The 26,389-nt window shown below is 45.6% G+C and overlaps 2 protein-coding genes across 5 annotated transcripts in view; one reads left to right on the top strand and one right to left on the bottom strand.

Moving 5' to 3' along the window:
* Positions 1–13,717, top strand: part of LOC132832327 (serpin B6-like) — a 39,793-nt gene extending 26,076 nt beyond the window's left edge. For all 3 annotated transcript variants that reach the window (XM_060850248.1, XM_060850249.1, XM_060850247.1), the window contains exons 3-7: positions 3,399–3,536; positions 6,252–6,369; positions 7,979–8,121; positions 8,220–8,375; positions 12,251–13,717. In XM_060850248.1, coding sequence (XP_060706231.1) covers positions 3,399–3,536; positions 6,252–6,369; positions 7,979–8,121; positions 8,220–8,375; positions 12,251–12,655 — 960 coding nt within the window. In that variant the 3' untranslated portion in view covers positions 12,656–13,717. The remainder of the gene's footprint in view (positions 1–3,398; positions 3,537–6,251; positions 6,370–7,978; positions 8,122–8,219; positions 8,376–12,250) is intronic.
* Positions 13,662–26,389, bottom strand: part of ripk1l (receptor (TNFRSF)-interacting serine-threonine kinase 1, like) — a 61,984-nt gene continuing 49,256 nt past the window's right edge. The window contains exons 11-13 of one of the 2 annotated variants that reach the window (XM_060850245.1): positions 22,040–22,195; positions 19,214–19,508; positions 13,662–15,933 (exon numbers count right to left, since the gene is read on the bottom strand). In XM_060850245.1, the coding sequence (XP_060706228.1) occupies positions 19,231–19,508; positions 22,040–22,195 (434 nt within the window). In that variant the 3' untranslated portion in view covers positions 13,662–15,933; positions 19,214–19,230. Of the gene's footprint in view, positions 15,934–18,289; positions 19,509–22,039; positions 22,196–26,389 lie in introns of those variants that run through there. The other variant, XM_060850244.1, reaches the window with a different exon arrangement.

Genomic DNA, 26,389 nt, shown 5'->3' with positions numbered 1-26,389 from the left:
TCAAAAACTGCATGAATTTATGTATAACTCTGTTATCTCACTTTTTAGATTAGAATCAATCTAAACATCAGGTTATAGACAGAGAACACAGGGGGCTAACACCTTCAACATATTGTCTAGTTATCACCATTGTTAACAGCTAACCCGAAAATGCAACTTTTAAAAAAAGGTTTTGTGATTTACACATGAAAGAAATGAAACTATCACTGTATTCTAACAGATGAAAGGCTTAACAGACAATCAATTTTTCAATGTATAATTTCAGTTACGTCACACTGTAAATTTTTGCTGTAAATTCTGTGTTAGGATGGAGCCCTCCACAATCACCTGATGAAGGAGCGTCGCTCCGAAAGCTAGTGTGCTTCCAATTAAACCTGTTGGACTATAACCTGGTGTTGTGTGATTTTTAACTGGGTCCACTGTTGTTTGTGACTTATGTAAACGATTTAGATCAGAATATAGAAGGCTTAGTTAGTAGGTTTGTGGAAGAATTGTTGGTTTAGTGGACAGTGAAGAAGGTTACCTCTGTGTACAAAGGGATCTTGGTCAACTGGGCCAGTGGGCCGAGGAGTGGCTGATGGAGTTTAATTTGGATAAATACGAGGTGGTGCATTTTGGTAAGGCAAATCAGGACAGGACTTAGATAGTTAATGGTGGGGCCCTGGGGAGTGTTGTCAAACAGAGACACCTAGGGGTGCATCTAGGTAGTTCCTTGAAAGTGGCATCACAGGCAGCTGGTAAGGCATTTGGCACACTTACCTTCATCAGTCATGAGTACAGAAGTTGGTCCACCATGTTATGAGTGTGGTGCTGGAAAAGCACAGCAGGTCAGGCAGTCTCCGAAGAGCAGGAGAATCGACGTTTTGGGCAAAAACCCTACTTCCTGATGAAGGGCTTTTGCCTGAAATGTCGATTTTCCTGCTCCTCGGATGCTGCCTGACTTGCTGTCCTTTTCCAGCACCACACTCTCGACTCTAATCTCCAACATCTGCAATCTTTACTTCCGTCACATTTGGAGTTCTGCATAAACTCTGGTTGCCCGGGAAACCAGAATTAAACTGGAAACGGTATGAAAAAGATTTAAAACAATGTTATGGTTTGAGTTAAAAGGAGACTGGATAGGCTGGGACTTTTTTCCATGGAGTGTAGGAGTTTAAGGGGTGATTGTATATGGGCTGATAAAATCATTTGAACAGCTACATGGATAGGAAAGGTTGATAGGAATATGGGCCAATTGCAGGCAAATGGGGCTAGTTCAGTTTAAGAAACCTGGTCAGCATGAATTAGATGGGCCAAAGGGTGTAGTATGTTGTGGCTATGGAGGGATTGCAAGGAAGGTTTACTCAACTGATTTCCGTGATGGAGAAAGTGAGGACTGTAGATGTCAGAGACCAGGGTCGAAGAATGTGGTACTGGAAAAGCACAGCTGGTTAGGCAGCATCCAAGGAGCAGGAATATCTTCCGCCTTGAGGCGCTCCAAACACATGGAATCAATGCGGATTTCACCAGTTTCCTCATCTCCCCTCCCCTCCCTTCACCTTATCCCAGATCCAACCTTCCAACTTGGCACCGCCCTCTTGAACCATTGTACCAGTCCATCTTCCTTCCCACCAATCTGCTCCCCCCTCGTCTCTGACCTGTCACCATCACATCCCTGCCTTCATCTCTCACATTCCCAACTACCTTCTGCCCAGCTCCACCCCTGCCTCCCATTTATCTCTCAGACCTCTTGGGCCACAAGCCTCATTCCTGATGAAGAGCTTACACTCGAAATGTCGACTCTCCTGCTCCTCGGATGCTGCCTGACCAGCTGTGCTTTCCCAGCTCCACACTCTTTGAATCAGAATTCCGAGATGGCAGGGCTGACGCATAAAGCCAGACTGGATCAGTTATGAATACATTCAGAGGAGTTTTGAAGAATAAGAGGGGGGGATTCTGATAAAAACCAATAAAGTTCGAATAGCATTAGACAGGGTAAACACAGGAAGGATGTTGCCAATGACCAGGGAGTCCAGAACCAGGGGTCACAGTTCGAGGTACGGGAAGGAGAAATGTCTTCACCCAGAGAGTGGTGAACCTAAGGAATTCTCTGCCACAGAAAATGGCTAAGCCTCAAACATGGAATGTTTTCAGGAAGGACTTAGATACAGGTCTGGGAATGAAAGGGTATGGGCTAAAAGCAGCAACAGCAGACAGAGTTTGATGATCAGCCTGGAATGGTTTTGCAATCTCAAAAGGCTGAATGGCCTTTTCTAGCTCCTAATTTCTATGCTTCCACCATTTTCCCTGGTGTCACACCACCTCCTCCGAAAACAGTGCCTTCTGCTGAGGGAACTCCTATAACCTCAGGAGTTCTGGAGCTCTTGCCCGAATGTGAACTCAGAGAGTGTCCTTTGGCTGGGGGCTCAGCTATGGGGAGAAAGGGCATAATTGCAACGATTGCCCTCATCTGAGAGGGCTGGAGGTCATTGGTTAGGGATGAGCATATATCCAACATATTATACTTCCAAATGTTCCTAGCCCATAGCTAGTCAATCTCATTATATCAGTTATTCCAGAATTAGGTGAACTCAGTTCATTTGGCACAGGATTGCATGTGCTCAGTTGGCTTTGTATGATTTAATAATGAAACACCACATTATGGATGTGAACACAGGACTACCAGAAAAATTACAACATATCATATGATGAGATTTGGCTGAAGTTTTAATGATTTTCATTGCTCCAATATTGGTGAAATTCCTTACCTAAAACTCTTAGTCCTATTTGAGGTGCTCTTTCAAATCTATCTCTTTAATGGTGTTCACATCTCCTTGCCTGGTGTCTAGGTACCAAATTTTATCTGGTTCCACTCCCGTGATCAGCATGTTTTATATCGTTGACACCACTTTTACAAGTGTAGGATGTCGTTATTCACTTTCTGAAGGTGAAATCTGAATGTTCAACCTATTTTTCTAATCTGTTCAGAGAGATTTTATTATACACCTCTGGAGCAGGTACGACTTGAACCCAAGCCTCCTGACTCAGAGGTATGGACACTACCACTGTGTAATAAGAGCCCTCCATCTCAGTGCACAATGGAAACAGTACACAATCTACAATAAAGCACTGTGGATGCTGGAGATGTGAAATGGAGACAGAAATTGAAGGCGGGTCTAGCAGTATCTAGAGGGAGCTAGCAGAGTTAGCGTTTCAGGTCCAGTGACTCTTCAGCAGATGCTGCCAGACCTGCTGAGCTTCTCCAGCAATTCCTGTCTCAATTTTACAATATCAGTATGGGAACATCTCGTTTCTGCTAAACAACAAAGGCAACATCGCATTTTTGGAAGTTTATGAAATACAGGAATGGAAATGTTCAATGTTTTAGAAATGATAGTTATGCATGTTCTTGTTTGCAGGTGCTGCATTTTGGCGATGGTGTAGATGTTCACGCTGGATTCCAGAAATTGCAGGCGGATATGAAGAATCTCGGTGGTGCTTGTCTTCTGAAGCTGGCAAATGGCCTGTACAGAGATAAAAGCATCAACTTGCGCCATGTAAGATGCAGTAGGTGACCATTAGATCAGAAAGGGATGGTTTTCAGTTGTTCCGTTAAATCTCATTTTGAGAGATTCAGGAAAGACGTTAAATCGAGGCCAGGGTGGATGCTTTTGGGGAGTTATCCCACTGTGCTGGCCAATATTTATCTCCCCGTCAATGTCATAAAAACAGATTATCAGATCATTATCACATTCTTATTCATAGCAGCTTGTTCTATGCAAATTCATAGAGTCCCTCATATGAAAGCATGCCATTTGGTCCATCGAGTCCATACTAACCCTCCGAAAGCATCCCACCCAGAACCAACCCCCATCACCCTATCCACGTAACTCTGCATTTCCAATGGTTAATCCACATAGCCTGTCAACAGCCAACACAAACTGCTGCCAATTTACCCACAGGGCAACAGGTGACTGGCCATGCAGGGAGTACAAAGCTAACCCCTGTGTGGCTGCATTGCGCACCACTTCCTGGGGGTGGTGGGGGTGACTGCGTGGCAGAGGGTCCCTGCAACCGCAAGAAATGCAAACCTTGCGCCCACACCTCCCCCCTCACTTCCCTCCAAGGCCCCAAGGGATCCTTCCATATCCATCACAAATTCACCTGCACCTCTACACAAATCATTTACTGCATCCACTGCACCCGATGTGGCCTCCTCTACATTGGGGAGACAGGCCACCTACTTGCGGAACGTTTCAGAGAACACCTCTGGGACACCCGCATCAACCAACCCAACCGCCCCAATGCTGAACACTTTAACTCCCCCTCCCACTCCACCAAGGACATGCAGGTCCTTGGCCTCCTCCATCGCCAGACCATGGCAACACGACGCCTGGAGGTTGAGCACCTCGTCTTCCACCTAGGAACCCTCCAACCACACGGGATGAATGCAGATTTCTCCAGCTTCTTCATTTCCCCTCCCACCTTATCTCAGTCCCAAACCTAGGACTCAGCACCGCCTTATTGACCTGCAATCTTCTTCCTGACCTCTCCGCCCCCACCCCCTCTCTGGCCTATCACCCTTACCTTAACCTTTTTCCACCTATGGCATTCCCAACGCCCCTCCCCCAAGTCCCTCCTCCCTACCTTTTATCTGAGCCTGCTTGGCACACCCTTCTCATTCCTGATGAAGGGCTTACGCCCAAAACGTCGATTCTCCTGCTCCTTGGATGCTGCCTGACCTGCTGCGCTTTTCCAGCAACACATTTTTCAGCTCTGATCTCCAGCATCTGCAGTCCTCACTTTCTCAAAGGTATTCAGTGCCTGATTCAGACTCTGACTCTGGAAACTGCTGAGAGCCAACCTTGATCTCAGTTGAATGTGGACTGAGCCTTTAAGAGAGAGGATGTCATTGGGCTGCACGTGTCCAAAGTTCGCAATTCTGCTTGGCTACTGTGGGTCTGTAAGCTGTGCATCCAGGGGGTCAGCTGGTTTATTATGAACTCTGCTTCATAACTTGGAACATGTTTTACTGTTTTAAATGAACTAACTCACAGAGTGATCAATCTCTGAGGATCGATCGCTTAGTACAGGGTGACTCCCCTACCTGCGGAATTGTTTACTGTGACCTGAACATATTACAGGGATCCTTCCAGAACCAGGGACCAAGGGGCTGCTGGGAAGGTAAATTTCCCACTTAAATGAACGTGTTCACACCTCTCCGCAGTGTCAGGCTTCCGTGGTTGGTCTTGGAACGTATCCCTTATGAGTACTGGAGGGGGACTAGTGTAGACCATTATCATTAACATGACTTTGACACATTTCCCCCCACCTCCTCATCCCGGGTCCTATTCTCTCTCCGTCCCTGTCACAACCAACATGGCCTGGAATCTAGTATTGATCCACCCATCCTGGGTGGGTGTTATACCAGTAGAAGCCAGCACCTCCTGGGAGGCGCTGAAGTACAGCCGATCCCATACACTCCAATTGGCCAACAGCTGCTGTTGCCATCATGAAATCTAGCCAATGGAGTGAGGAACTCACCATTATTTGTTTAAACATGGACTGTACCTGGCACAAAGCCGCAGCTAAGATAATTCTTTTCAGCCAAATGGGTTTAACAAGTTTTAGTTTTCAAATCTGCCCAATTTGTTTAAGGATGGCGATCAGAGAAGCAAAATTCATTTCCAGTCAGGTGCCCCCTCCCAAACTTCAGTTTTGTGCATAAAACATAATGATCAAGGATGTGCGTCATGAAAGAGAAGAGGGGGAGGGAGGGGAGGGGGGGGGGGAAGGGGACACATGGTTCGGGTTGGGGGAAGGGAAGATCAGTGTTGTACAGGGATGGGGATAGAATGGGGTGAGAGAGCTAGGTTGGTGATGGCATAGGGAAGTGAATGTGGTGGGGTTGGCATGAGAGGGATGGAATGGCAAAGGTTGGGGATGAAAGGAAAAATCGTTGCAATAAAAATCTAATTTTATTGCAAATGTTTTGCAAATCCCTACTGGCACAAGTTAAAATCTACAGTTACTGCATTAGTCTATAATGTCACAAATATATCCAGCAATCCTTTTCTGAGTTGAGTATGGTGCAAGCATATTTAATTATAATTCACGTGGAATGTCAACATGTAAAGTAAGGCTGTTTATCTTATCCTGGGCACATGCTCACAGGATCCTGACACCGAACCTAGATACGGTGTTCCACGTTTTCAGCTTTTCTTCAGTCTGCTTGCTGACTCCTCTCTGTCCATTGTGTGTTGGTTTTACAGGAGTATCTCGAATCCATATCAAAGTTCTTTCAGGCAGAACTTACTGCTGTTGATTTTGCTGAACAATCAGAGGAGGCCAGAGTCTACATCAATGCCTGGGTGGAGGGGCAGACAGAGGGTAATCTGTCTATTTATTATATTCAGTCAGTAAAGTTAATGTGTGTCAGTGTATCAATGGACAGTGACTAAACAGTCCTCAAATCTTCCAGTCAATTGCATTATGGATTTATCATTTATTTCCTCTGAAGAAAAGGATGATATACACTTTGGCAGAAAGAATACAACGGTCACGTTGGAAACAGAAGACAGAAATTTAAGTGGAGTTGTGTTCAGGTCCACACTGGTGTGGTATGGTGTCTGGGAGGAAAAGGATTTGGAGTGGGTGAAGCCCCACAGAGTGATGCTTGAGTCAAGAACCCACCAGTGTCTCACCCACGAGCAGGCTTGACCCAGCTGGGTTTGCGGTCTGACTGTCGGGCAGCTCATGTCCTTCGAGTTGCACCCAGCTTTCTGGCTTTACCGCAGTATAGTTCTGCAGCTGTCTGTAACTCTCGAGGGTCCCCCAGGTGAAAGCAGAGCAGTATGAGCTCCCCCCTCCCCACTGAAGCTGATAGACGGGCAGGCAGTGGAGCTTCAGCCCTGACTAAATGAGAGGCTGGAAACCCTTCTGAGAGATTGCTTTCGCTGTTTGTGTTTTTAATTCATTCACTGGATGTGGGTATTACTGGCAAGGCCCCCCCTTCTGCATTGGTTTCCTTGAATCACTGCAGTTTACTGGGTGGAGTATTGTTAACAAGGGAGTTCCACAATGTTGACCCAGTGACAGTAAGGGACAGCAATATATTTCCAAGTCACGATTGTCAGTAGGTTGGATGGTGTATCTGCTGCCCTTGTCCTTCCAGGTGGAAGTGCTCATGAGTTTGGAAGGTGCTGCCAAAGGATCCTGGGGGTGAGTTCCTGCAGTGCAGCTTGAAGCTGGTACATACTGCTGCTACTGTGTGCTGCTGAGGGACGGAGTGAACGTTGAAGGTGTTTGGTGATGGCCAGCCTCTTGAAACCCGTCACTGGTCTGGGATGTCAAGTGCCTCAGGCCACACTACCCGGCTTTCCAGCAGCAGCTCTGCACTGCACTTCCGACAGGGATCAGGAGAAGCACCTCTGGTTGGATGGGTTTGTACCAGCCTGAAGGAAGTTTGGGAGGGGGGTGGGGTGGGGGGATGGGATCTCTCATCTCAAATAGGAACCGGAGGCAATGGAAGAGATGCTGAAAAGGCTTTGAGAATGATAGCATAACAGAGAGGCTGCATTCACCATGAGATAGAAAATTACATTTTTCTTTTTAAAAAAGGAGGTCGAGCCGTGATTTGTTTGAGGTATTCAAGATTAGATATAATTAACATAGGCACTGTGTTTCCGTTTGTGAATGAGATCAGAGTGGGGTCTATAAGAGAGTTATTAAGCAATTGGGAGTTCAGGAGAATCTTCTTTATCAGGAGAGTGCTTAGAACGTACACCTCACTGCTACAAGGAATAATAGAGACAAACAGTGTAAGGTAGAGAAATACACGAGAAGTAGAAAGCCAGGGTTTGATGGAGGCACAGAAGCAGGCTCACGTAAACCACGAGTACTGACATAGACTCAATGGGCTGAATGGCCAGTTTCTGTGCCACAAAAACGTTTCAAACGTACTTGAAAGATAATATATGTTTACGTTATTTAATTTTAGGTAAGATCCAGGACTTGTTAGCTCAAGGCACACTTGATGCAAATTCGAAGCTTGTACTTGTGAATGCCATCTACTTTAAAGGCAACTGGGAGAAGAAATTTGATGAAGATTATACCAAGGAAATGCCATTCAGTGTCACCGAGGTACTGTCCTCTGACAGAAACGTATTCTGGCAAAGTTTTGAATTTATTATTGTTAATTACTAATGGGAGTCTTTTTAAAAAAAAAATCGTTTTGTCAGAATGAATCTAAACCAGTGAAAATGATGTGTCAGACGGGAATATTTAACACAGCATACATTGAGGAGGTTGCAACCAATATCCTGGAGCTGCCTTACCTTCAGGAGGAGCTGAGTATGGTCATCCTGTTACCTGATGAAATCAGCGGATTAGAAAAGGTAATATTTTTCAATTCATTCCTGGGATGTGAGGCCAATATCTATTGCCTGTTCCTGATTATAATCCAAGATGGCATGGGAATGTGACGACATTGTGCCTAGGTACAAGTGACAATATTAAATAAATCTAAATTACCCTGGTGATGATGAGCTGCTGTATCACAGGTCCACCCACTGTGGCTTCCAGGACTGTTTAAGCCATTGACAATGGTGAGACAGAGACAAAGTTCCAGTTCAGGATGGCATGTATGTATGTTGGAAAGGCAGTTGCAGATGTTGGTTTCCCCATGTGCCCTTGTCCTTCTGGCAGGTTGGGAAGGAGCTACTGGAGGAGCCTTTGGAGAGTCTTAACTGTGGCAGCAAAGTCAAAATAAGGGCAAGAGCAAGTGTGTGTGTGTGTGTGTGTGTGTGTGTGCGCGCACGCGCACGCGCATATGAGAGTGTGTGAGCGTGCATTTGACATCTTCTTACGTTTTTTGTGGTTTGTTGTGAAGTTGTATGAAAAAAAAGAGCATTTTGACTGACAAAATGAAGAAAGAAACCAATAATGGAGAAACATTTTCTTCATCTCCCGCCATGCCTTTTCTTGTGGAAAAGGAAAGTGTGAGCACACATCCTCCCTGGCAGGCGGGGGGAGCCAATAAAACTCTAAGCACAGGACTTTGTGGCATAGTTGTAGCCCAGAGACTCATTCAAATGCCACTTCTCCAAAGGTGTGCAGTAACATCTCTGAACAGATTGCTTCAAAAATCACATATTCTCAGCATTAATTCTCATCGCATTAGACGCAACTGTGTCTTATTCTCAAACAAGAGGGAGGAAGGAAGGAATAAATTCCAATGTCACCTGACTGATTCTGTCGCAATCCCTCATATTTTACGGGGTAATGTTTCTTGTGTGACTGTAATTTAAACAGATCCCTGTAATATAAGCTGATGTTTAAAACATATCTGTTGGAGGGTTATTGTCACATTGTGCACTCTGAGCTGAAAGGAATGGAGGGAATGTTTTTAAATGTAAGGAAGGCCAGTGTTTCCACAGAGTGGAGTTAAAAATCATAAGAATCTCTACAGTGTGTAGGCTGGCCATTTGGCCCATCGAGTCCTCACCAGCCCTCTGAAGAGCATCCCACCCACATTCACCTGATTCTTGTGTTTCTCATAACTAACCTCCCCAGTCTACACATCCCTGGACACTATGGGCAATTTACCTAATCTGCAGAAGCTTGGATTGTGGGAGGATGACGGAGCACCTGCAGACACCAGGAGAATGTGCAAACTTCACAGACAGACAGTTGCCTGAGAGTAGGATCGAACCCAGGCCCCTGGTGCTGTGAGGCAGGAGGGCTAACCACTGATCTACTGTGCCACACTAGTCCTGTAAAAGGGCACATTATATCTAATTTTGTGTGAGGTACTGGAAAAGCACAGCAGGTCAGACAGCATCCGAGAAGCAAGAAAATCGACATTTTGGGCAAAAGGCCTTCTTCAGGAATGAGGCTGGGAGCCTCGGGGGTAGAAGTTAAATGGGAAGGGGATAGGGCTGGGGGGAAGGTAGCTGAGTGTGCAGGAGGTGGATGGAGGTGGGGGTAATGGTCTAGATTAGAGTGGTGCTGGAAAAGCACAGCAGGTCAGGCAGCATCTGAGGAGCAGGAAAATCGATGTTTTGAGCAAAAGCCCTTCATCAGGAATAGAGGCAGGGTGCCTGTTTCCAGCATCTGTGTTTTTACTTGTGGGGGTAAAGGTGATAGGTCGGAGGGGAGGGTGGAGCAGATCGGCCAGAAGGAAGATGGACAGGTAGGACAGGTCATGAGGGCAATGCTGAGCTGGAAGGTTGGAACTGGGTGGAGGGGAAAAGAAGAAACAAGTGAAATCCACATTGATGCCATGGGGATCGAGGGTCCAGAGGCGGAAGATGAGGTGTTCTTCATCCAGCAGTCGGGTGGTAAGAGAGTGATGATGGAGGAGGCCCAGAACCTGCATGTTCTCAGTGGAGTGGGAGGGGGAGTTGAAGATTTCAGCCATGGGATGGTGGGGTTGGTGGGTGCGGGTGTCCCGGAGATGTTCTCTGAAGCGCTCTGCGAGTAGGCATCCAGTCTCCCCAACGTAAAGGAGACCGCATCGGGAGCAACGGATACAATAAATGACGTGTATGAAAGTGCAGGTGAAACTTTGATGGATGTGGAAGGCTCCTTTGGGGCTTGGACAGAGGTGAGGGGGAAGGTGTGGGTGCAGGTTTTGCAATTCTTGCAGTGGCAGGGGAAGGTACCGGGAGGAGAGGGTGGGTTGTTGGGGGCATGGACCTGACGGACGTAGTCACAAAGGGAATAGGGTGGGAAGGGAAATATATCTCTGCTGGTGGGGTCAGTTTGTAGGTGGCGAAAATGGCGGAGGGTGATGTGATGTATATGGAGGTTGGTGGGCTGCAAGTTGACCAGGGTAGTTCTGTCATTGTTGCGGTTAGAGGGATGAGGTTCGAGGGTGGAGGTGTGGGAAGTGGATGAGATGCACTGGAGGGTATCACTAACCGCTGGGAGGGGAAATTGCAGTGGCTCAGTGGTTAGCACTGCTGCCTCACAGCATCCTGGTCCTGGGTTCGATTCCTGCCTGTCTGTGTGGAGTTTGCACATTCTCCATGTCTGCGTGGGTTTCCTCCTCGTACTCCGGTTTCCTCCCACAATCCAAAGATGTGCAGGTCAGGTGAATTGGCCAAGCTAAATTGCCCACTGTGTTAGTCAGGGGTAAATATAGGGTAGGGGAATGGGTTTGAGTGGGTTTCTCTTCGGAGGGACAATGTGGACTTGTTGGGCCAAAGGGCCTGTTTCCACACTGTAGAGAATCTAATCTAATCTATTGTGTTCTGTGGTGGAATTGGTCCTCCTGGGAGCAGATGCGACAGAGGCAGAGGAATTGGGAATAAGGGATGGCATTTTTACAGGAGGCAGGGTGGGAGGAGGTATAGTCCAGGTGGCTGTGGGAGTCGGTGGTTTGTGGAAAATATCAGTGCTGAGTTGGTCACCGTTGATGGAGATGGAGAGGTCCAGGAAGGGGAGAGAGGCGTCAGAGATGGTCCAGGTGAATTTAAGGTCGGAGTGGAATGTGTTGGTGAAGTTGATGAACTGTTCAACCTCCTTGTGGGAGCATGAAGTGGCATCAATGCAGTCATCAATGTAGCGGAGGAAGAGGTGGCGAATGGTGCCAATGTAGCTCCGGAAGATAGAGTATTCCAAGTAGCTGACAAAGAGTTAGGCATACCTGGGGCCCGTGCGGGTGCCCATGGCTATCCTTTTCATCTGGAGCATTGATGACTACATTGGTGCCACCTCATGCTCCCACCAGGAAGTTCAACAATTCATCAACTTCACCAACACATTCCACCCTGACATATTCACCTGCTCATCTCAGACACTTCCCTCTCCTTCCTGGACCTCTCAATCTCCATCAAAGGTGACTGACTCAACACTGATATTTTCTACAAACCCAACAACTCCCATAGCTGCCTGGACTACACCTCCTCCCACCCTGCCTCCTGTAAAAATGATATCCCTTATTCCCAATTCCTCCACCTCTGCTGCATCTGCTCCCAGGAGGACCAGTTCCACCGCAGAACACATCAGATGGCCTCCTCCTTCAAAGACCGCAATTTCCCCTCCCACATGGTTGATGATGCCTTCCAGCGCATCTCTTCCATCTCCCACACCTCTACCCTTGAACCCCACACATCCAAACACAAAAAGGAAAGAAATCTCCTGGTGCTCACCCACCAACCTCCATATATATCGCATTATTCTCCACCACCTACAAACGGACCCCACCACCAGAAATATATTTCCCTTGCCTTATTTCTAATCGCGCCGATTTGTTTTCCGTTTCTAGCTGCTGAAGAGTTTGACGTACGACAATCTATCGAAATGGACCAGCGAGGAAAACCTGGATTCTTCAGAAACACTTGTCCACCTGCCCAGATTCAAGCTGGAAGGAAGCTATGACCTGAGGGCCACACTTTCTGCCATGGGAATGCCGGAGGCCTTCGATGGGATGAGCGCCGATTTCTCGGGAATGACAGGGACATGTGCCCCGTCTTTGTCCAATGTCGTTCACAAGTCCTTTGTGGAAGTGAACGAAGAAGGGAGTGAAGCAGCAGCCAGCACAGAGGCCACCATGTCGTTTCGATGCATCAGCTCTGTTGATGAATTTATAGCAGATCATCCTTTCCTCTTTTACATCAGGCACAATAAAACTCAAAGCATCTTATTTTTGGGTCAGTTCTCATCGCCGTAGCCAGAACTTTTACATGTCCCCCTAGTAAACATCCAATACTCAAAACTACTTGCTGTAATGTTCCATGCACCGAAGTCTGTGTTAATATCAGATCTTATATCATTTATAAACAAGTTCATTTACAGTGGCTAGTAAATGTTATTTCAGTTTGGTATTAAATAGCACATAATCTTACTCAGCTTATTTGATAGGAGTTGGAACATCATGATGCAGCCTATAAGAGTGGTAGAGGCAGAAATATTCATAACCTTTAGAAGTATTTAGACGTGCTGTTACAATGCCAAAGCATGCAAGGCTATGGAGATTAGTGAGGATGGCAGATGCTGGAAAATCAGATTCGATACAATGTGGAGCTGGAAAACGCACAGCAGGTCAAGCAGCATCAAAGAAGCAGGAGAGTCGACGTTTCAGTCAGGACCCGTCATCTGCTTGACCTGCTGTACAAGGCAATGGGCTAAGTGCTGGAAAATGGAATTAGAATAGTCAGGTGGTGCAAACCCAATGGGCCAATGGGCCTTTGTCTGTGGTTTAGCTTTATAAAATCATGAGTATAGATCAGATTAGTGTAGTTGTCTTTTCTCTAGGATGGGGGATTTCAAGACTAGGGGGCATATTTTTGAAGGTGATGAGAGAGAGGTTTAAAAAACACATGAGAGGAATTTTTTTTATATACAGAGTGGTTCGCATGTGGAATGAACTTCCCGAGGAAGTGGTGGATGTGGGTACACTTACGACTTTTAAAAGACATTTGGATAAGTACATGAAGAAGAAAGGTTTGGAGGGATGTTGGCCAAATGGGACTCGTTTAGTTTGGGATTGTGTTCTGCATGGACTGGTTGGATCAAAGGATGTGTTTCCATGCTGTATGGCTCTATGATGATTGTGACCAATAAAATAACCATCTGCACAAAATGAGAGTAAAACTTTAACCCATCCAAACTAGAACAACAGAGAGAAACTCTTCAAAGCTGTCTTCATGTTAGAATGATAAGTAATGTATGTTTTTACTGTGTAAATCAATTAATTTTATCAAGTAATAAAATATCATATTAAAATGTTTAAGTATTTCAAACAATTACATTTTGAACAAAACCATCTAGAATTCAGTGACTGTTAAAAAAAAATTCCAATGACTTGATTAATAGTATATATACATAATGCACAATAATACCAGTTCATGTGGTTATCACAAGAAATAGGAGCAGGGTGCACCAATCAGTCTCTCAGTCTTACTGCACCATTCCATAGGATCATGGCTGATCTTCAAGGTCAGCTCTCCCAACCCAACCCTTGATTCAGTTAGAATCCAGAATTCTACAGATCTCAGTCTTGAATGCACTCAATAGTTGATCAATCAAAGTTCTATGGGGGTGAACAATTTCAGATGTTAGCATTTCAATTCTCACTCAGTGGCCACTGCCTTATCAGTAGGCTATTCCTCCTGGTTCTGGAGCCAGGGGGATCGATCTCTCTCTCTGCCCTTTCAGAATGTTGCGCGTTTCAAAGTGATCACCTCTCAAAGCTCCACATTCAAGAAAGAGTGTACAAGCCCATTCAATTTAATTTCTCCTCTACCTCTTCCCAAGAAGCAGATTCATGAATTTTCATTTCCTTTCTGAAGCAGAGCAAGGATATTACTTGGGTGGGAAAGTCTGAATTGTGCACAATATGCACCAAAACACACTGTAACTGCAGCAAGACCTGTCACTGAGCTGCAGGGGATATGAGATATTCGGTCAGATGATGACAAGTTTGATCAAAGAGGTTGATTTCAAGAGGTCTTTTAGAGGCGGGAAAGGAAGCAGTGGGGTTCAGGGCTAAAGTTCAAGTGCTTAAGCCAATATTGGAGCCATGAACACTGGGGCCAGAAGTGGGAGATTAGATCCTGGAGGAGGAGATTAGAGAGGGATACAGAGGGGGACAGCAACATGGAGGGATTTGAAAACTAGGTTGAGAGTTATAAAACCAAGTTGCTGTTTAGTAGGAACCCATGTAGGTGAGTGAGACCAGGGCTGAACGGTACTTGGTACAAGTTTGGACACAGGCTGCAGACTTTTGAAAGGGCTCAGGTTTATTTAAGCGGGAACGCTGGAGACCAGCCAAGAGTGCGTTGGAAATACAAGAAAGACATGGAACTTCCTAACAGTGATTAATTTCTTTTTTGAAAAATGTGTGGGGGAGGAAGAACTAGAAAGCAAGATAGCCTTTTGGCCTGGCTATCCCACACAGTAATCTTTAAACTGCTACGTGCAGGTTTCCTGCTAACACGCAATCTTTTCCTTTCATAAATGGGACAGAATATGAGAGACATACCCATTGCGTCAGTTATGAAAGGGTAAGGAGACTGCACACTTGTAGTTATAAGTGCTTTGGCTAGCTATTGAGAAAATAGCTATGTCCCATTACTGAATTCACAGGGATCATCTGTCAAGGGTCTATAAAAGGGAAATATTCCTCAAGAACTAAAACTTGTTGATGCACCAGTAAAGCGCCGATTGTCTGATAACAGACCTGGATGAATAATGCAGATTCTCCAGTGGCACTGAAGCAGAAATTATAGCCATGACCTTATTGAATGGCAGAGGGATTGAAAGACCCACTTCTGCTCCTTTTTTTTATGCTTTAATAATCTGGTTCTGATGACAATTTAGATTATTTTTCAAAAAAAATCTGTGAAACCGGGAGCAGGACTAACCCCAATCCTTCTCCCCCCAATTCCCAGGTGTAGGCCTGAGGACTGCTGCTGCCAATGAAGCCCACAGCTTAGACCTCAATCCTGGAGGGGGGGGTCAAGATGCTTGTCATCTGGCCTATCTGTGTAGGCTGAGGGAAGAGGCTGTGCTCAAAGTCAGGCCCACACTAACTTCAAACACTAGTAAGTACCAAACGTTGATGGACAGAGCAGATTCTGAGCTGTTCATGATGAGTCAGAGCGTCACCTCCCCATATTTTCATGGGTCAGGCCACTGCTCAAATACAAAATGACATTCACATTCTTGATATACACTTCCACCTCTATACAATAGATCAAACTATTCACCATTTCTCCATATCAAAGCCAAACACTGTAAAAGTTCAGGATCCGAAGAGCTATTCAAAGCTCCATACCTTCAAGGGTTTTGACACTGAAACAGCAAGGCAAGTCTTAATGTATTCCATGACCATACCAGCAGCCATCCCGCAATAAGCACTTATATAACACCCTGAATGTAGTAAAAATGTCTGAAGGCACTTCACAGGATTTTCGAACATGAGTGGGAGGATTTTTGTTGATTGTCCTTTAGGAGGAAAGAGAAGCAGAGAAGGAATTCTATAGCGTGGGGCCTCCAATGATACGACAGCTAAAACCAGGGATGCTCAAGTTTTTAGAATCGAGTGAGCAGATCTTTTTGAGGGTGGTGGGACTGGAGAAAATGAGGGACGAGGCCACGGTACAATTTCAAAGTAAATACAATCTCCTCACAACCTGCACTCAAATAAGAAATTCATGTTGCTTCACGTCACTGTCGATACCATTATTGTGTTCCTGTTGTTGCTCTGTCTCACTCAGGGAACAGGGCAGTGAGTGAATGAGTAATAGAGAGAGAGAGAGAGAGAGAGAGAGAGAGAGAAAAAAAGAGAGTGTTCAGCTCATTGGGTCTACACCAATTTGTCTACATTAATCCCATATTCCAGCACTTGCCCCATTGCCTTGATTACTCTCAAGTGCTCTTCCAGGAACTTCTTAAAAGTTGTGAGGTTTCCTACCTTTACTACCCTCCCAGCCAGACCATTCCAGATCCTCACCACCATCTGGGTGAAAATCCCCACTAAATCTCCTGCCCTTCACCTTAACATTATGCTCCTGCTTTCTATCCATCCTGTCCATGCCCCACATTAACTTACACACCTCAGTCAGGTCCACTGTCAACCTTCTCCGCTCTGAGTAAACAACCCGAGCCTATCCAGCCTACCTTCATATCTGACCTGCCCCATCCCAGGCAACATTGTGGTGAATCTCCTCTGCGACCCCTCCAGTGCAATCCCATTCTTCCTATAGTGCGGTGACCAGAACTGCACACAGTGCTCCAGCTGTGGCCTAAACAAAGTCCTGTGCAGCTCCAACAGAACTTCCCTGCTCTTATAATCTATGCCACGACTAATAAAGACAAGTGTCCTGTATCTCTTCTGAAACAATTACAGATAGACTATCCTTTATCCGATGTTCCAAAATCCGAAAAGCTCTGAAATCCAAAGGTTTTTTTTGTGAAGTTTTTTTTCTCAGTAACAAGGTTGCTTGGTATGCAAACAGTTAAGCGCAGCAGGTCAGGCAGCATCCAAGGAGCAGGAGAATCGACGTTTCGGGCATAGCCCTTCTTCAGGAATGAGGAAAGTGTGTCCAGCAGGCTAAGATAAAAGGTAGGGAGGAGGGACTTGGGGGAGGGGCATTGGGAATGCGATAGGTGGAAGGAGGTCAAGGTGAGGGTGATAGGCCGGAGTGGGGGTGGGCACGGACAGGTCAGGAAGAAGATTGCAGGTTAGGAAGGTGGTGCTGAGTTTGAGAGTTGGAACTGAGACAAGGTGGGGGGAGGGGAAATGAGGAAACTGGAGAAATCGGAGTTCATCCCTTGTGGTTGGAGGGTTCCTGGGCGGAAGATAAGGCGCTCTTCCTCCAGCTGTCGTGTTGCTATGGTCTGGCGATAGCAACACGACAGCTGGAGGAAGGGTGCCTCATCTTCCGCCCAGGAACCCTCCAGCCACAAGGGATGAACTCAGATTTCTCCAGTTTCCTCATTTCCCCTCCCCCCATCTTGTCTCAGTCCCAACCCTCAAACTCAGCACCACCTTCCTAACCTGCAATCTTCTTCCTGACCTCTCCGCCCCCACCCCGGCCTATCACCCTCACCTTAACCTCCTTCCACCTATTGCATTCCCAACGCCCCTCCCCCAAGTCCCTCCTCCCTACCTTTTATCTTAGCCTGCTTGGCACACTTTTCTCATTCCTGAAGAAGGGCTCATGCCCAAAACGTTGATTCTCCTGCTCCTTGGATGCTGCCTGACCTGCTGCGCTTTTCCAGCAACACATTTTCAGCTCTGATCTCCAGCATCTGCAGTCCTCACTTTCTCCATGCAAACAGTTAACCCAGGTCGACACTCACTTGATGCATGTGACTCAGATGCGACATGGGGGCGCGTGGCCCAGCACCGGCAGGCCTCAATACTCTCTCAAGGCCTGTTTTAATTAGTAAGTCTGCTCCTCTGGCAAAATTTTTAAAATATTTCACCATCAAACGGTCACTTATTCTGAAATTCGAAAATTCCAAATTCTGAAAAACAGCTGGTCCCGACAATTTTGGATAAAGGATCGTCTACCTGTATTACTCTGTCCTGCAGCCTTCAGGGATATGTGAACAAGTATCCCAAGATTCCTCTGAGCTTCCTATTGTCTTGCCATTCATTGAGCACTCCTTGTCTTGTTCCTTCTTCCAAAGTGCAGCACCTCACACCTCTCAGGGTTCGATTCCATCTGCCATTGATCAGCCCACCCGACCCAACTTGTCTAGATCTTCCTGTAACGTTCTTCCTCACAGTCAACATCCGGCCAATCTTCATGTCATCCACAAATTTACAAACCCTCCCGCCCACCCTCCCTCAGACTGTCTTCTTATTTGTCTATATATATGCATCGTGAACAACATGGGACCCAGCACTGACCCTGTGGTACATCACAGGATGCCAGCCTTCAATCATACATACAGCCATCTACTATCCCCCCTCTGTGGTGATGGGGGAGACAATGACGAGGGAGCTGGGCAGCGAGATGGGCCACAAGAAGGGGTAATGTGAAAGTGAAGCTACATTTGGCTCGATGATCTTATGAAGACATCTTTGAGGATTAGTGTCTTCACTTCAGTGAGAATGTAACCAAAGGAACAAGGCCTTAAACTGGGGCTTGCAACAAAATGCCACCAAACTTCATTACTGGCATCTGCAGAGGAGAGGGACGGCGAGCAAAATATGTCAAAAATGTTTAAGCAGCTTGAGAACAAAAATGCATTTTAGATTTATGAACGATATAAAAATACACACACAAGCAATCATTCTTCCCTGCAAATCAAAAAGGTCCCAACTCATTGGGCTTGACCACAAGACCTCAGTCTTTGCAACATTGGAGCGTATGGGATGGTTCTACCAACGCCAATCCGTTATCACAGACTGGGCAAAAGCAAAGACTGAGATTTCACAAATGAGGTGTTTCTTAACTAGAAACTAGTGAGAGTCAGCGAAGGCAGGGGTGTTAAAGGAAGGGGCATCGATGCACATTTAGACAGCAGAGGGTTGGATAGCTTTTGAGTTTACAGAGGGTTGGAAGTTGAAGGCTGGTCAGAAGAATGTTGGGATTGGAAAAGTCTGGAGATGACAAAGGTATTGGCAAGTTGCGAGTGAGGAATGGAATCAATGAATGTTTCAGAGGTGGAAGTAGGCCATCTCAGTGACAGTGAGGTATGTGACCAGAAACTCATTTCGGCGTCAAATATGACACCAAAGAGTCAGGTCCAGCTTCAAACAGATCCTTACCTTCAAACGGAATAAACTTAGATGCAGTTCTGCAAACTGCGAACCAGGTCATATCTGTGACATGAACAAAGGGCTTGGGCAAGCTTGCCAAGGCTGGCACCTTTGGATCCTTCCTTCATTTGCCACTTGTGTAGCATTTTGTAAACTTTCTCCTTCAATCCGTCCCTTTCATAATCATGATCAATCTCGTCGATTTCGGACTCTCTGAAGCCCAGCTTACGAGCACAGTGTTTCCAATCTTTGCCCAACTCTCCCCGCAGCAGGTCCAGGTGAGATTCTTGAACTGGTGTATTGTCTGAGAATGGAGGAGGGAGAGAGAGAAAAAGCAAAATCAGTGCCACGTTCTTCAGTGGCACTCAATAAAAGAGAAGCAAAACTGTAGGAAAAAAAAACATTTACATTGCACTCAGAGTGGGTGGAAGAGCATGTATTTTTACAGAAGCATCACAGAAAGCATCCTATCTGGATGCATCAGGCCTGGTACAGCAATGCTCTGCCCAGGACAATAAGAAACTACAGAGAGTCGTGAACACAACCCAGTCCATCCCACAAGCCAACATTCTAACCATTCACTTATGTTCCCACCTCTAATGCCAGGGGTCAAAACATGTCTCCTCACCCTAATCCCAGTACCTAGACCCACCTCCCCCCCCCCCACCACACCCACCCCCCCACCCTTATCCACAACTTGACCTCCCCACAGATGCTGCAGAGTTTTTCCAACACTCCAACTTTTTGCTGGTGGGGGGGGGAACTAGATCTCCATGAGAAGGAGGGACATTTGCGTGAAATAAATCTGCCAGGCTCCAGGTACAGAGCTAGGGAGTGTGTGTGTGTGTGTGTGCGCGCGCACATATGTGGGAATGTATTTGTGTTTTCTATGTTATTTATCTCTCTTCATTACTCCTTTCTTCCTTTGCCTCCCTTTGGAACATATCGCCATGGGGGGGGGGGGTGTGGTGTGGGAGGGGAGGTGGGGGGGTGGTGGAGAGAGGAGGAAAGGAGGCATTACTCAGTATGCAGTTAAAGCCGAGATGGGCTGTCCATAACTCCGGTAAGAAACACAGTCAAAACCACACATTATAGATTATTATCACCCAGGCATTGCTGGGTTGTTTTGATATTTGTTATATTCAGTGCAATTTTAAGTCTTATCAGGATGAGTTGGACAGACTGGGCTTGTTTCCACTGGTGGTTAGAAGAGTGAGGGGTGACCTGATTGGCACGTGTAAGATCCTAACTGGTGTTGACCAGGTGACATGGAAAGAATATTTGCTCTTGTGTAGGAGGTCAGACCTAGGGGACACTGTTTTAAAATTACAAGTCACCCATTTGTGACAGAGAGGAGGAGAATGGTTTTTCCCTTTGGAGGGTAATACAATGTTGGAACTCTCTGCCTCAGAAGGCAGCAGAGGCTGGAATTAATAGCTTTAAGAGAGAGGTGAATCGATTTTTGTTAGGCATGGCGTAAAAGATTTAACAGAGGAAGAAGGGAATGTGGAATTCCAAACACAGACAGATCTTATTGAATATCAGAATAGGTCAGGCCGAATGAGCTACAATTGCACCTATTTTGTACGTTTGCAAGCCAGGTGTCTTCAGTTGTGGTGTCGGTAGAGAAGCAGAAATCAGCACATGGTGAATTATTGGAGATGAATTATTGGAGAAAAGACTCAGTAACTGGGAATGGGGCAGTGAGATGTTGAGAATACGGGTTTTATGCAAGATATAAAAATACACACGCAAGCGATCAATCTACCCTCCGAATCCAAATAAAGTCCCAACTCCTTGGGCTTGACCACTTGACCTCAGTCTCTGCACCGGGGCTGATTCCGAAGGTTGCACCCATGGAGATATGTTCCAATGGGAGGCAAAGAAAGATAGGATTAAAGGAAGAGAGATAAATGATATAGAAAACAAAAATACAGAATTTTAATCATGTTTCTTTTAATATAGTTCTAAGAATGATTCTCCCAGCTTGTAAAAGTATGTTTTCAGACAAAGTCAAAAGTCACACAACACCAGGTTATAGTCGAGCAGATTTATTTAAAATCACAAGCTTTTCGAGTGCTGCTGTTTCATCACCTGACAAAGGGGCAGTGCTCTGAAAGCTTGTGACTTTAAATAAACCTGTTGGACTATAACCTGGTGTTGTGTGACTTTTGACTTTGTCCATCCCAGTCAACTTGGAGGTGCTGATATTAGACTGGGATGGACAAAGTCAAAAGTCACACAACACCAAGTTATAGTCCAACAGGTTTATTTAAAGTCAGAAGCTTTCAGAGCACTGCCCCTTTGTCAGGTGATGAAACAGCAGCACTTGAAAAGCTTGTGATTTTAAATAAACCTGCTCGACTATAACCTGGTGTTGTGTGACTTTTAACTTTGTCCATCCCAGTCTAATATCAGCACCTCCAAGTTATGTTTTCGGGGGAGAGGGGCTTTGTGGCAGTAGTTAAGATTATTACATCACTAAAATGTCAGTGAAAGACCAAGAACTCATTTTTTGTTCTGGAGTGTTCAGTGAGAATCCAATGATTCTCACGTGCAGCAATTTCACACCTTTGGTTTTACCTGAATGCCGTGTCACTTGGTGAAATTCGGGTACTGAGGAGCTTTTGAACGAACAAGGCATTTTGGACGGAATTTCCCAAATTTTCATGTTGACCTGCGCATTTGTGCATTCCGTAGGTGTCTTCTCAGTTAGTTTCAATCCTGAGCTGATACCACCTCAAATGTGCACCATTGTTGACTGAACGGCACTTCCTTTCTCTGTAACAATTAGCAGCGAATTGATTTACCTGCAAGCACAAAATTCTGACTTACCGGCAATATTCAATTGCTGAGCACTTTGTATCTGTCTGGAAACTTTGGAGCCATTCTTTTTTTTTGTGTTGAAAACCTGTTTTCCAATATTCATAGTGTTATTGTTGCCAATCTGAACTCCCCTGGCCTCGCCTATGGAGATGTTCGCTGTACCTTCTTGAAGAAAGAAATGACATTTGATAAGAACATACAATCCCTCTTTAGGAATACACGGTTAAGCAAGAGACTTAATACAAACTAAAAGAACTGTGAATGCTGGAAATCAGAAACAAAAACAGAAACAGAAATTGCTGGAAAAGCTCAACAGGACTGACAGCATCTATGAAGTGAAATCAGAGTTAATATTTCAGCTCTGATGATACTTCATCAGTTCTGAGGAAGGGTCACTGGACCCGAAACATTAACTCTGATTTCTCTTCACTAATGTTGCCAGACCTGCTGAGCTTTTTCAGCAATTTCCGTTAGTGAAGCAAGAAACTTACTTGTCTTGCAGTTGTTTTAGATTAAAGTGGACAATGTGACCAGGGGTTTTATCTCCTGATGTTGTTAAGCACAGACTTGAATGGGGAGTGGGTGCTATGAGTGAATGACTGTGGCTTGTTGGCACCGTTTGATCTCCGGGGCAATTTTCCTGCAGGCAGAGTGCCCACCTCCAAGTGGAATCATTTCATAGGAATTAAAGTGGCACAGTGGCTCAGTGATTAGCACTGCTGCCTCACAGTGCCATAGACCTGGGTTCAATTCCAACTCGGGTGATGGGTGTGTGTGGAGTTTGCACATTCTCCCTGTGTCCGTGTAGGTTTCTGCTGGGTACCTTGGTTTCCTCCCACAGTCCAAAGACGTGGAGATTAGGTGGATTGGCCAAGCTAAATTGACAATAGTGTCCAGGGATGTGCAGGTTAGGTGGTTTGGCCATGGGAAATGCAGGGTTATAGGTTTATGGTGGGATGGTCTTTGGAGAGTCGTTGCAAACTCAATGACGCCTTTCTGCCCAACAGGGATTGTAAAGGACAATTGCTTGAAAATGATTAATTCCCCAATCACTGTGTTCCCAAGGCATCGGGGATGAGGCCAGCAGTACCTCTGGCAACCTTTGCACCCCAGTTCTAAATTGTCTGGCTTCCCCTCCACAATAGTGACCTAACTGGAGAATTCAGAGGGTTTTTACAAATACATTAGGGACAAAAGAGTAACAAGGGAAAGAATAGGGCCCCTCAAAGATCAGCAAGACAGCCTTTGTGTGGAGCTGCAGAAGAAGGGGAGATATTAAACGGGTATTTTGCACCAGTGTTTACTTTGGAGAAGGACATGGAAGATTTAGAATGTAGGGAAATAGATGGTGACATCTTGAAAAATGTCCACATTACAAAGGAGGAAGTGCTGGATGTCTTGAAACACATAAAAATAGATATATCCCCAGGACCTGATCAGATGTTGATTGAGTTTTTTGAAGGAGTAACAAAGTGGATTGATGAGGGCAGTGCGGTAGATGTGATCTATATGGACTTCACTAAGGTGTTCGACAAGGTTCCCCATGGGAGACTGATTTGCAAGGTTAGATCTCATTGAATACAGAGAGAACTAGCCATTTGGTACAGAACTGGCTCAAAAGGTAGAAGACAGAGGGTGATGGTGGAGGGTTGTTTTTCAGGCTGTAGGCCTGTGACCAGTGGAGTGTCACAAGGGTCGGTGCTGGGCCCTCTACTTTTCGTTATTTATATAAATGATTTGGATGTGTGCAAAAGAAGTATAGTTATTAAATTTGCTGATGACACCAAAATTGGTGGAGCGGACAGCAAAAAATGTTACCTCAGATTACAATGGGATCTTGATCAGATGGGTCGATGGGTGAGAAGTGGCAGGTGGAGTTTAATTTAGATAAATGCGAGGTGCTGCATTTTGGGAAAGCAAATCTTAGCAGGACTTTATACACTTAACGGTAAGGTCCTAGGGAGAGTTGCTGAACAAAGAGACCTTGGAGTGCAGGTTCATAGCTCCTTGAAAGTGGAGTCGCAGGTAGATAGGATAGTGAAGAAAGCATTTGGTATGCTTTCCTTTATTGGTCAGAGTATTGAGTACAGGAGTTGGGAGGTCATGTTGCGGCTGGACAGGACATTGGTTAGGCCGCTGTTGGAATATTGCGTGCAATTCTAGTCTCCTTCCTATTGGAAAAATGTTGTGAAACTTGAAAGGGTTCAGAAACGATTTACAAGGATGTTGCCAGGGTTGGAGGATTTGAGCTATAGGGAGAGTTTGAATAGGTTTAGGCTGTTTTCCCTGGAGCGTCAGAGGCTGAGGGGTGACATTATTGAATTTTACAAAATCATGAGGGGCATGGATAGGATAAACAGACAAAGTCTTTTTCCTGGGGTGGGGAGAGTCCAGAATTAGAGGGTTGAGGGTGAGAGGGGAAAGATATAAAAGAGACGTAAGGGGCAACTTTTTCATGCAGAGGGTGGTACGTGTATGGAATGAACTGCCAGAGGAAGTGGTGGAGGCTGGTACAATTGCAACATTTAAGAGGCATTTGGATCGGTATATGAATAGGAAAGGTTTGGAGGTATATTGGCCAGGTGCTGACAGGTGGGACTAGATTAGATTGGGATATCTGGTCGGCATGGACAAGTTGGACTGAAAGACTGCTTCCATGCTGTACATCTCTATGACTGCTAAGTCTTTGAGAAGTAAGGTCAAGATAGAGATTCTCTCTGAATGAGAAGGCAGCTTGCTGCTCCTTCAGTACTGAGAGGCCTCCTATTGTTTCCAAGAAAGAGACATGTATGGGTTCTTAAGACTATTGGGATCAAAGGGTTTGGGGCAAAGCCTGAACAGTATATTACGGAGTTGGATCATCAGCCATGATTGTATCGCATGATCAGGCTTGAAAGGCAGAATGGCCTCCTCTTGCTCCTATATTCTATGTTTCGATGGTGCTCCACCTTTGAGAACCAGTCCCATGTCCCGATGTGTACAGTGAGCCTTTAACTTAGGTCAATACGGGCGGCACGGTGGCACGGTGGTTAGCACTGCTGCCTCACAGCGCCTGAGACCCAGGTTCAATTCCTGACTCAGGCGACTGACTGTGTGGAGTTTGCACATTCTCCCCGTGTCTGCGTGGGTTTTCTCCGGGTGCTCCGGTTTCCTCCCACAGTCCAAAGATATGCGGGTCAGGTGAATTGGCCATGCTAAATTGCCCATAGTGTTAGGTAAGGGGTAAATGTAGGGGTATGGGTGGGTTGCGCTTCGGCGGGTCGGTGTGGACTTGTTGGGCCGAAGGGCCTGTTTCCACACTGTAAGTAATCTAATCTAATCAATAATTGGCCAAACTAGAACAAATTACTGCTGAGCAATGGTTCCCAAAAGGCTTTAAAGGGCATGATGTTAAATACATAGACACCTTGTGGTTCTAGTGGCACAGTGACAGTGTTGAAAATGTGTTGCTGGTTAAAGCACAGCAGGTTAGGCAGCATCCAAGGAATAGGATGCTGCCTAACCTGCTGTGCTTTAACCAGCAACACATTTTTAGCTGTGATCTCCAGCATCTGCAGACCTCACTTTTTTACGCACAGTGACAGTGTTCCTACCTCTGAGCCAGTGGACGCAGGGTTCGACTCCCACCTGCTCGAGGTATGTCTCTGAACAGGCTGATTAGAAAATATCTATTACAATTTTATGAAACATGGACAGAGAAAACTGGAGAAACTCAGTAACATCTGTGGATAAAGGAGCAGAGTTAATGATTCAAGTCTGATATGACTCTGAAGCTCCGAAGAACATTCATACAAGACTCGAGGCGTTAACTCTGTTTCTTTCTCCGCAGATGCTGCCGGACCTGTTAGTTTTTATTAATCTTTTCTCCCCTGACAATGTTAAATATAGAAGCAAGTCCCAGCTCCCTCAGACAGGGATCACTCCCAGTTTTGTGCTCATAACCTCATTTTGTTTCCTTGTCTACTGGCTTCCCTTTTGAATTGACCAGCCAGGGACCTTGCTGCTAAGACGTGGACGTTCATTGTTAATGCACTGCCTTGTTCCACTCCGTGCCTCCTTCTCATTTCCAATGCCTGAGATCTGGGAACTTGCCCAACTGAGCTAAACCAATCTGTCCAGACTATGTGGCGCCACATTGTGGCACTCTTGTGTCATGACATTATTACAAAAAAAATGTGCATTTTTATAAACCCTTTAATGTAATAACATCCTAGACACTTCACAGAGGGAGGCACTGTGAAACCAGAAACTGCACCTTGGAAATAATAAGGCAGATGACCCAATATAAACTGTCACAAAGATCAGTTTTAAGGACTGTCTTAAAAGAGGAAAGTGAAGGTTGAGAGAAGGAGGGTTTCG

Source organism: Hemiscyllium ocellatum, chromosome 34 (genome assembly GCF_020745735.1).
Source record: "Hemiscyllium ocellatum isolate sHemOce1 chromosome 34, sHemOce1.pat.X.cur, whole genome shotgun sequence".
NCBI classification, from domain to species: domain Eukaryota; kingdom Metazoa; phylum Chordata; class Chondrichthyes; order Orectolobiformes; family Hemiscylliidae; genus Hemiscyllium; species Hemiscyllium ocellatum.
The sequence above is the reverse complement of the archived record's forward strand: the minus strand, read 5'-3'. Positions and strand labels throughout refer to the sequence as shown.